Source organism: Lissotriton vulgaris, chromosome 3_1 (genome assembly GCF_964263255.1).
Source record: "Lissotriton vulgaris chromosome 3_1, aLisVul1.2, whole genome shotgun sequence".
NCBI classification, from domain to species: Eukaryota; Metazoa; Chordata; class Amphibia; order Caudata; family Salamandridae; genus Lissotriton; species Lissotriton vulgaris.
This window is the reverse complement of record NC_141689.1, coordinates 795,343,781-795,355,832: the sequence shown is the minus strand read 5'-3', so window position 1 is coordinate 795,355,832 and position 12,052 is coordinate 795,343,781. Positions and strand designations below refer to the sequence as shown.

At 42.0% G+C, this 12,052-nt stretch overlaps 1 protein-coding gene across 1 annotated transcript in view; it reads right to left on the bottom strand.

The window, feature by feature from the left end:
• The window catches only part of MEGF10 (multiple EGF like domains 10), a 302,219-nt gene that overhangs the window by 14,369 nt on the left and 275,798 nt on the right, over positions 1 to 12,052 (bottom strand). Inside the window, exons 21-23 of the mRNA XM_086961113.1 lie at positions 11,815 to 11,939; positions 10,189 to 10,303; positions 9,050 to 9,094 (exon numbers count right to left, since the gene is read on the bottom strand). Of these exons, the coding sequence (XP_086817239.1) occupies positions 9,050 to 9,094; positions 10,189 to 10,303; positions 11,815 to 11,939 (285 nt within the window). The remainder of the gene's footprint in view (positions 1 to 9,049; positions 9,095 to 10,188; positions 10,304 to 11,814; positions 11,940 to 12,052) is intronic.

Below are 12,052 nucleotides of genomic sequence, written 5' to 3'. Positions count from 1 at the left end.
GGGCCCCGCCCAGCGAATGAGGGCCCCACCCCGCAAATGTGGGCCACGTTTTTCATCAGTGCCCAGGCCAAATTGTGATCTTAATCTAACCCTGGCTCTTGCCCACATTAACTAAGCAGAGTGCATCGAGCCATATCACAGCTAATAATTTATACGCAACATTAAATACTAGTGTGGTGATGTGGGGAAAAGCTTTATTTTGCATTACTCTAACTTGCGATACGTTGTACTTGACAGGGCTGCAGGTGTTACATGAGCAGGAGAGTGAGCCTCCACCAGCCCGCCATGGCGTGCCTCTACTGCAGTAAACTGGGCTGCTCTCCCTTTCAACTTGCAATTACAAAGAATGTCTATGTGCAGTTTAAAGTGTTCTTGACCCTTAGCTTGGAAAAAAATACATAAAAGCAGTCTTTGTAAAACAGCATAATGTGTCAGAAAATACGTTACAAAGGTACACCAACATTGTGGATCATTATTTGGTATTATATAGTGCCACCAGTTCGAATGGAAGCCATTTCACAGCACTTTGTTATGAAGAGGGGTTAGCAGTTACAGCTGAGTGAGGTAAGTTGTATGGTAGCGATATATTCAGTGAGGTAATTAAGTTTTTGGTGGAAATGGGCATAAGTGCTCAAGCTCACGAAGCGCTGCTGCCTGGACAGCCACATTCAACGGGAAGGGCATTTCACACATTCGTAAAGCAGAATTCCACATACCCTCCACCTTGGGAGGTACTGCTTTGGTTTCTGTTCTAAAGTTGAGGAATCAGTGGCTAGAAGTATCCATCAAAAAACAAGTTAATTACCTTAGGTAATGCTCTTTCTAATGGATACTCTGTCTAACCGCAGATTCCTCTATTCCCTCCCGCCATCTGTGTAATGGTCTCTCTCCAAATTAGAAATGTGCATACTGGTACCTCTGATTAGTTTTGTGCTGTGCATACAGAGAGAGAACAGCGTCAAGAAAGAAATGTACATTTGCTCTATCACTTCCAGGGTGGACCGGAGTCAGGCGGAGCTGCATGGCACCGCCTGCCCTTTGCAGTTGGAAGTATTCATCGGAAGCAGGAGGCTTCTCAACCACGTTTTCCCATAGGCCGTAATCAATGTGCGTATTGCAAAGAAGAGGGTCATTTTAAGAGTAGTTGTCCGGTTCTGTTACAACGCACGAATGGTGCTTCTGGTGTGAGAGGTCGAGGTGTTCAACAAGCTCTTAGAGGTAGAGGTCGTGGTCAGAATGCGCGTTCTTTGCCTCCACAGAATTCTATGAATAGCTTTGATCAGCAGAATGGTGCGTCTGGTAGGACGGCACAGTACTATGCGGACGATAAATATATCGAAGGTGAGGATGTGGATGGTAATGATTGCTAGGACAGCCATAGACAAAGAGAGGGAGTTGTTTCAGTTCCAGTAGATCAGAGTGGACCCTATGTTGAAGTGATTGCCTCAGGTGTATCAGAGCCTTTTCTGTTGGATACTGGTGCTGCAAAGAGTTCTATTATGCACTCTAAACTCCCTGGCGCACCTTTGTCTGGCTTAAAGAATGTTTCAGTAGGTTTTTCTGGCGCCCCGGTTACGAATCCGATTTCTAGTCCGTTGTCTATTTCTGTTGGTCCTTGCTTGGGCTGTTTCTACGTCAGCGCAGATTTTGGCTACTGCCCAGTATTATGAGAATAGAAACAAGGATGAGATAGAGAAGGCGGATAGGAAGACTAAGGAATTGAAGACTAAAGTTCTTCTACAGCAAGCTTTTCCGCCCTGTAATAATCAGCTCGATTATCAGCAACCTCAGCAATATCAGAAAAACTCGCAAGTGTTCGAGTCTTCTCAACCACGTTTTCCCGTAGGCCGTAATCAATGTGCGTATTACAAAGAAGAGGGTCATTTTAAGAGTAGTTGTCTGGTTCTGTTACAACGCACGAATGGTGCTTCTGGTGTGAGAGGTCGAGGTGTTCAACAAGCTCCTAGAGGTAGAGGTCGTGGTCAGAATGCGCGTTCTTTGCCTCCACAGAATTCTATGAATAGCTTTGATCAGCAGAATGGTGCGTCTGGTAGGACGGCCCAGTACTTTGCGGACGATTACTATATCGAAGGTGAGGATGTGGATGGTAATGATTGCTAGGCCAGCCATAGACAAAGAGAGGGAGTTGTTTCAGTTCCAGTAGATCAGAGTGGACCCTATGTTGAAGTGATTTCATCAGGTGTGTCAGAGCCTTTTCTGTTGGATACTGGTGCTGCAAAGAGTTCTATTATGCACTCTAAACTCCCTGGCGCACCTTTGTCTGGCTTAAAGAATGTTTCAGTAGGTTTTTCTGGCGTCCCGGTTACGAATCCGATTTCTAGTCCGTTGTCTATTTCTGTTGGTCCTTGTGAATTTGAAAGGGGCACAGTCTTCAGGGGGGCCATCAGAGGTGGATACATTAAGGGGGTCATTATGATTGCGGTTTTTCCGCATCCTCGGGGCCGGCGGAAGCCACCGCAGGCCCAGAGGATGCGGAAAAACCGCAGTGGACTGACCAAAGACCCACCGCCACATTAGGATGGCTGGTGGGTCCTGGTTTCCGTCCGCAGTTTTTCCGCCGCGGTCAGCTTACAACCGCGGCGGAAAAGCTGTAATATGGTGACGGTGTCTTCCAGACACCGTCCACCATATTAGGATGGCCTGTAAATTATGCTTTTCCACGGCGGGTTTTCCGCCGTGGAAAAGCATACGGAACTTCACTGCGGTGGCCCGTTGCGGGCCCCCGAGGTGAAGGGGTGGTGGGGGGTGCACATGGGGGGTACCTATGGTACCCCCCTGCATTTGCATGCCGCAAGCGGCAGGCACCGCGCGGTGCCTGCCTCTTACTGCATGCAAATGCAATGCGTGCATTTTTAACATTGCCGCGGGGGCAGCTTGAAGCCGCACCCGCTGCAATGTTAAAAATAGAGGATGTGACCGCCAGGGTGGCGGTCACATCCTAATTGCACAGGAGGGAACTCCGCATGCCATGCGGAGGTTCCCTCCTGCTCTGGGGTCGCGGACGGACGCAAGTCCGTCCGCGATCCAAATGAAGCCCTAAATACCAATAAATCTGGTATTTGTAATACCTAGTATTTACAGTGTGGCGGCAAACATTATATAAAAATAATACATTGTATCACGTTGTAGCTATTTTTGTTGAAACCTTTGGAGATGAGACCGTTGTAGTCTATGTTGGTTAGACTTTGTGACAGCCATCAGACGATGCCTGACTTTATCAGACATGAGCAGTCAACTTGGTATATTTGCTCCTACAATTATTTGGGGAAAGGGAAAGTTTCTTCTGAACTAAATGGTACGTTTATATTCTTTACTTATTGCATCAAGGTTGAACCAACCAAGAGAATAGTGCCACGTTCTACTCAACTCCAACCTCTACCAGAGCCTTTGTTTTGGACCCATTAAGATGCAACTTAATCCATTATTTCGTTTGGTTATGTATTTTATGATATTAAAATAGATCCTATCTTCTGTCTTTTTTGGTGGTCTACCTGGTATCATCTACATGCTTCGACTTTTGCAGGTGGGGTTAATGGTAAACTCCCTGGGAACCTCAAAGGACACTATTTTCTTGAAATATTCTGGTGAATCTATTCTGTTTGTTTAGTTGCGATTTTGAAATGGTCACTAGATCCTTTTAAAAGTAGCAACCAAGACTCCCATTTATTCTCGTAACCACTTACGAAATACGTTTTTGTTTATTGTTCCTTTGGAAAGGATTCTGTCTTTAGTGGTAAAATGGTAGTGGTGGTCCTAATGTATGGAGAGGAGTGGATCTGACTTGGATATTAAAAACTACACTGAGCTAGATTTTCTGGATCATGCTTTGTAAATGTAATGCAAGGTTGAAGGCGTCTTCCAACAGAGGATATTGTGTGCTTTGTTGCATTAAACCTTTGCAGTAGTAAAGGTTGTGTTCGGATTGACTGTACACTATGGGTTTATGCTTCCCATCACCATCTGCATTCCTTTCTTGTGGCTTTTTAATCCAGAACCAAAATGCCTGAAGAAGCGATGAGTATGCAAATTACCTATGTTTCTTATTGACGTCTTAAAATCTTTCACGCAAAAGACTAACCTTCCACGGAAATTTGCTCACACACAAACCTAGTGCTTGGGCCTAGTAAATCAAAAGACACACAACTGATGGATGGAATGCAGAACAAATCAAAACATGCACCCCCAATCAAGAGATCTGAGTTAAATCCATCTTTCTTTTGCTCACCATGCCACCCCGGTTTAGACCTGGCCATATGCAAATCTGTCTTGACCTTGTGCCACATGGGAACAGTCCAGCCCGAACTGACAAGCCAGGTCCTCTCTTGACCGGAAACAATCATCCTAAGACCGGTTTCGGCGTCCCATTTGGTGCAGTAAGTAAAGCAAAGGCACGGTCACCACTATCAGCGTGGTGTACCGTGTAATGTAAAAAATTAAATAGAGCGTTACAAGAGAAAGTGTCCTGCCTGCAACAGCATGCTTGTTTCCAGTTCAGGGGGGACCTGGCCTGGCAGTTCGGGCTGGACTATTCCCATAGGGAGCACGGTCAAGACTGATTTCCAATCTGCTTGAATTTTCAAGATTCTTGACAAAGGAAACAAACGTGCAAGGAACCAACCGCGTGAAGCACTTCTGGAGGAAGTGTGTTACCACATACAGTTGCCTATCAGACGCTATGAAAAAGTCAGTCAATAGGCACTGGAAGATCGTCACGAGTAACAAAAGGACCTGGGAAAAACCACTCTTCTCGTTCAAAAAAGGCAGGAGCCTGAAAGACTCCCTGGTACATACAAGACCAGCAGCGACGTCCCACTCTCTCAATGAGAGATCCATTACAAGTGCATGGGGTTTACCCCGATGTGGTTCTGTGGTTCTGCGGTCATGTGGTTCCGTCATTCTGAACCCGTTCAATGAAGGTCGTCGGATATAGACGATTTTGGTGTCAGCAGACCGCAAATGACGAGTGCGGTATGTACGAGTGTTTTCGTCATAATCGATCAATGAGAACACTACATATTCAGGGATTTCGTTTGAACCCCCGGGTTCCATTTTGTGTGTCACAGCCATTTTGTGTGGTTGCCCTCACATAGGCCGATGACTATGGTCGAACGAGTCTTGGGACACGTACACCTTTAGCTGACTTCTGTGTGACCTGGCCGAAGTGACTCCTTGCCCGAGGCTGACCTCGTTGAGCCAGTTCCTTGTTAAGCAGCTGGTCAGATAGAGATCAAAGAGCAGGACATTGCTGAGTTTATGGTACATGCACACACCCTTCTATCTTGCTTCTCATCTGCTTCTGTTCCTTCCTTTATGGCTTAATTATTGATATGGGTTGAGGTCTTTTACAATGGGTTTGTCCGGCTCGTTCGAACAAGAATGTTGAATTTTGCTTGGTCATTTCTGGTGGGCTGGACAACGGAAAGTGGGATTGTCGTTATGTGATATGTCACCCTTCTATCGGTCAGTTTGTAAGTAATTGATGCTAGCCAGGAATGTGATTTTTAGCATAAAAGATGATGCTCCGCTCTATGAATTTGTGCAGTCTCTAGCAAACCACCCGTGTTGTGCTTCGTAGATCTCTGTTCCTGGTCGCAGCCAATAAATTTGGTCTTTGACGTCATCAAGAAGTGTCCCGTGTCTCTGTTTGCCGAGGCAGGGGAATCCGAAGACATCGGGCGTTATCCCTGGCGCCGCTGGGTTCTAAAACCCGGTTCTTCACCAATTAGCGGACATTATCCATGTTCAAATTGTAGTGTTTGTCACTTGACGACACATACGAAACAACTTTCTTTGGAACCAGGTAGAACCTGGACACAGAGGACACACACAAACTTTAACCCTCATTTCATAACTTTAATGTCCCTTTACAGGGTGTGCCATTGTCGCCTCCACCCCCCTCCCGAGACCTATGGGGTGTAGATCTTTTTAACTTACAAGTGAGAAATCCTCTCTGTATTCGTTAGTTATTTTATAGAGTTTTTGTCATTTTACATCACCACTGGCTCTACATTCGGGCCCTTTGATCGCTAACCACGAGTGATGTTTAGTCAGACGCTCTGTCATACGGCCATTTCTTCTTGTCATAGTGCATGTTCACACGCCTGTCTGGTCCCCAGAACAACGTTTTCTTGCACTAACGTACTTGTTATGGCACCATGGTCACTCATATTGACTAGCCTTTAGCACGTCCACTCAGAGATCAATCTAGCAGAAAACATTAAAGACGGATCGCATTACTTATGTGTTGTTGTCTTCTTTGTATGTATGTCCTTTTCATTTTCAGACTACACAGGTTCCTCTAAACTGAGGCAAAACCCACAACTTGATGGTTTGTTTTTTTCACCCTTTAATTTTTACACCTGATTTTAACTTTCACGTCCTCTGGTAAGGGTGGGCCTTAGAGCGCCCACACCGCCGAGGTACACTACTAACGGTCCTGATGAAAGCCCAGTAAAATTACACATAAACGGGCAGAAACATGTCGACCCCACTCTAAGTGGAAATATCCAAAACATTATTTGGTAGATTTTCCAACACATATTTTTATTCATGTCAGGCTGAGCATTGAATAAGACTTTTGTGTGGTACAGCCTTTTGACATTTTTAAATCACATTCTTTTGACACTATTGCCACGAATAACCAGCTCCGCAGTATCCTGGCGTTGTAGCACACCAGGGAGGCTTTCGGCTTCTCCTGGTAGGCCCGATGATGAAGCATGTCACCACCCAGGGTGGTGAGTGAGGGCTTCCTAAGAAATCCCTAATGATTTCCAATGTGATTCATTTTGGTTGATTCTTCCTTCTCTGTTTTCTGTGCTTATACGGATCACTGAAATAATATCGACTGACAAAATATCGACTTGCCAAAATATCGTGGACAAAATATCGACAGTCAAAATATCGAGTTTGTATCTACAAACAGGTAAGTACAAAAATATCGAGTACAAAATATCGTTAACAAAAATATAGATGTAAAAAATATCGACTTTATTAAAAACAGTGTTAAATTAAATTAATATTAAATTTTAATTACTAAAATATACTTAAAACGACTTAAATTAAATTATAATAATAAAATAATAAAAGAAAATAATTAAAAAAAAATTTAAAATCTTATTTGTTGACCCTGAACCCTAAAAATACCCCTTTACCCAAAAACCCAAAACTGACCCTGAACCCTAAAAATACCCCTTTACCCAAAAACCCAAAACTGACCCTGAACCCTAAAAATACCCCTTTACCCAAAAACTGAAAACTGACCCTGAACCCTAAAAATACCCCTTTACCCATGACCTGAAAACTGACCCTGAACCCTAAAAATACCCCTTTACCCATGAACTGAAAACTGACCCTGAACCCTAAAAATACCCCTTTACCCATGAACTGAAAACTGACCCTGAACCCTAAAAATACCCCTTTACCCATGAACTGAAAACTGACCCTGAACCCTAAAAATACCCCTTTACCCATGAACTGAAAACTGACCCTGAACCCTAAAAATGCTCCTTTACCCAAAATTTATCAATATTATTTAATTACCAATTAATTATTAATTAACAATAACAATAAAGTAAATATATTAGAACATTAGGTGTAATTATTTTAATAATTAATATTATTTCTTCAAAATTAATTACTTAAAAATAACACAAAATTATATATATAAAAAATGTACTCTAATTAATGTAATTAACTAATTACAATTAATTAACAATTATTTACTAATACAAAATATATTCAAAATTATATTAATTAATTAACTAATTAATATTAATTAATTATCAATTAATTATTAATTAAAAATATTAACAACATATATTAATTAATTAATTATTATTAAATTACTTCCCACCCTATTCCCCTATAAACCCACAACCCGCTACAGAATTACATTACGCAATTATTATCAAAACAAAATTCATGTAATAAAATATTTTATAACATTAATACACACTATTCACACATATTATTACATAAAAATACACTATAAAATATTATATATTATTAAAAAATCGATATTTTTGCTATCTATATTTTATACAGTCGATATTACTTCACTTACCTGAAAAACGATATTTTTGTAGTCGATACTATGTCCAGTCGATATTTTGTCCAGTCTATATTTAAAACTCGATATTATGTCCAGTCGATATTTTGGAGTCGATATTTTGTCTCTATACCGCTTATACATATGTTTTTCACAACACTCTTTTGTTGTTTGACAAAGATTGACCAGGGGGACTGAGAGTGTCCCTTACTCTTCCCTCTCTCTCAAATTGTTGTTACCAACGTTTGCGATGTACCATCATATATCCAGGTAGACTGCCCTGAAATATTACTTAGAAGGTACTGTTTTTCCCAGTACTAACCCCTCCATATCTTGTGTTTTTTTCAACTTTCACCTTCACATGTTGAGTTATTCTCCTGTCTATTCTCGCATGTCTTATCACCTCTCAATCCTGCCTTATGGGCGAGAATATCTTACTGGATCTCATTTCCCAGATACCAATTTCAGCTTGCTTCATTCAGTTACATACAGGGGCGTAAGGAAACTTGAGGGACCCCCTGCAAAGTTCATGGAGGTGCCCACCTCCAGAATCAAAACAGGGACTCCCAGGCCAGGGTACTATGCTGAGGGGGCTCCCATGAGCTCGGCAACTCCCTCACCGCAGGGGCTGCGGGGGACTATGTTATGCCCTGGGTGCATCTGCCCAAAACAATGGCCATGTACCAGTCTCACTGTGGCGCTAAGTTTGCCATTTTGAAAAACCATCCACCTATTGGCTCCCTGCTCATTGCCACGTCAGAGCATCCAGTGTGACAGCAAACACAACAAAGTGTACCTGAAAGTGTAGGTAAAACCACTTTACGAAGGCGTCTCAGCGATACGTATTGTTTTATGGTGGAGGTAAGAAAAATGAAGAAAAGTTTTCTGCTCCGTAACTTAAAAATATATTTTTAGAATGTCAAATAACATACGAGTTCTTGTACAGAATATCCCATAGAAATAAAAATATAGTAATCTTACCTTTCAGTGATTTTCCCATGTATCCTCGATCAACACCATAAGCGCCTGGTCAGAAAGATATAAAGGCTTGTTTGAGAAACCATTACATTTTCCATTGCACTATCAATGAAGGTCCGACGGTTAGATACATCAACTTATTCGTAAACAGGTGCTTGCAATGTGCCAATAATTTACACTCTTATAGGGGACAGATGGCAAAATCCCTTTAGAGTGACCTCAATATTCCATGCATATGAGTGAGTGAGTGAGAGTTTGTGAGTGTGTGTGTAAGTGAGGGAGCAAGGGTGTGAGTGAGGGAGCGAGCGAGTGCATGTGTGTGTGTGAGTGAGGGACAAGTGAGTGTGTGTGTGATAGAGTGAGGGATAAAGTAAGTGTGTATGTATAAGTGAGGTAACAAGTGAGTGAGTGAGGAAGTGAGTGAGTGTGTGTGTGTAAAAAATGAGAGGGATGAGACCAAGATCTGACATGCAACATCTTCTCTATTTACAATAAGCCAATCTGTCCTTTCTCTATTTCTATCCCTTTTTCGGAATTTCTTTCTGTCCAACTTTGTTTTCTGAAAGAACGGGTGCATTTAACTTCCTGGATAAAATTGTACGGCCAACCTCCCCACTGGATTGCAGGCACTGGGGAATCTTAACTTGCTTACTAATTGTGAGCAATTCTGCACATAATATAGGGAAAGCCACCTTTCTTTTTTTCTACAATTTTACTGCATTCAACATATTTACCACATATTTAAAAAAAACATATCAGACATATAGAGGCAATGCATTTTCTCTCATTGCTCATTAAACTCACAAACGTCTTCTATTTCCAGGTGCACGAATACTATACAAGGGCCGAAGGACTGAGCAATCACCACGTAGAATGTAGTATTGGAAATTATGCAGCTTAGTAAGATATTTTTTAGATTGGTGATCCCACATACTTCACTTTCCTGCCCTTGAACTCGCCTTCAAGAAGCAACGAGCTGACTGACCGGAAGAGGTCCTCTTTGCACAGAGCCTCGACACCCCGCTACCTGTTCTGACATGATACTCTTGGAGAGCCTTCCGACACTTACTTTCTTTTAAAACATACTATGAGCATCACTTGGCAGATGAAACATGCTTTCTTAAAGCAGCACATTAACTTACCAAGATCGTTCAAGTATCCCCCCTGTTTCCAGTCGGCAGGCAGCGTCCCGGCATAGTCTCCCGGCTTTACTGGCTCCACATTTTTAAGATCGACAAAGAGTTGGCTGTTTTTTGCCTGTTTAAGACAGTAAGAATAACATCAATGAGGTGTATCGTTGCAAGGATTAGACAGCAACTCTCTACCTACCCTCATTGCAAACAGGGAACAACAAATCATGTTTGTCTCCAGGCACTCAAAGCACTAAGTACAGTTAATTAACAAGTCAGAACGGCAAAACCAACTGAATGATAGGGCGAGTTAAACAAATGAGGAAAAATACATCATTATGTACAGCAAAAACAATACAAACCTCACAACCCCCTTCAACCAATAATAGAAACACCACAAAGGAAGATAGTTGTTGTGCAAATGTAAACTGAGGAACACTCACGTTTTAGCTTAAAAGTTTCAGAATGGTGCCGTGACTTACTAGCAGTATCTATTTAAGCTTGGAGCGAATCATGTATTTACACTCTAAAAGTACTAAACAGGCTTACTAAATGTAAAAGTACATGTGATTTATTTAAACAAGATGCAGGAGCTTTGGCTGCTTCAGCCTTTTTAAAGATTCACAAAAATATCAATGGTAACAGAAGTGGAATTAAGCCCTTTGAACCTGAAGGTATCCGGTGGTTGATCCCCTGTTCCAGCCTTAACCTCTGAACAACCTCCTATTTGCTACTGAGAGGCAAAGGGTGGACAATATGGAAAGTAAAAAGGGATCTCAGAGTCCTGTTCACTTTCTGTTTCGGCTACTTCCTTCTAGACTTCTGAGATCAAGGGTAGCAAACGTAGTCAGAAGTAGGAAAGCGGTAGGCAGGAGTGGCCACTGCTACCCCTGGCTAGCCCTCAGTGACGTCTATGGTGTGCTTCACAAAACATTTTTTGCATCTTTTATTGTAAGAGGCGTGGGGATGTTAGAGTTATGGTACTACAGTTGGTTTCTTTTGTTTTTTCAAATGAACACTTTGAGATTCATTTAACAATTACATTGATTCATTCTTTGAGGAAACTGAACATAAATCTGGATAATGTTTCTTTTTTTCATTTTTTGTGTGTGAACCCCATATCTTCATTTCCTTAATGCACGCCTTTACATTTTCCGTCCAATCATAACAGTTTCCTTATGCTATGCCGTACCCCACACTTACTTTTAATCTTCCCTACTTACCAGTACCATTGCTATTGTTTCATGAAAATTTGCTTCTCCCTTTTTAATATCCCAATATTTTTGTAACCCCAAGGATTTTATCGATAAATATCATGTCACCATTCAGTTATTTTTGATGGTTGTTCTAGGTAAATCTATACCCAAGATACAAATAAAACTAAGATTTTTCAACTCCCTTTATTTTATGTTTTTTTGTTGGGTGTTCCATAGGGGGCAACAGTGGAGCGCCTTGACACTGCCATTCCCGTCTTTTCTGCAGGACTCACGGAGTAACCATTTCATCCTTCTTTCTGCCGGAGATGCTCTCCTAGGGAAAGATGACTGCTGATCCGAACAAGATGCTCAGGAACACCCTGCATTTACTCTACGAACCCTGGAACGATGGAGATGAAAACCTCTTTTTCTAGCCTCTTACCTTTGCCATTGCAAGCCGCTCCATGTTGCTGACATGAGGCCCAGTGCACTGCGTGAGGGTGTGGTAGCTGGGGTTAGAGAAGTAACGGCTGTTAGGGTTCCTACCATTAGTGTGTGGGATGGTATCTTAAAAAAGGAAAGAGAAAAAAATACACCGTTAGCTGTGATGGTGTGATAGACACACTTATGCACTGCTGTATCACAAGCAACATTTTAGCAGTTATCCATGTAGGTAAGGT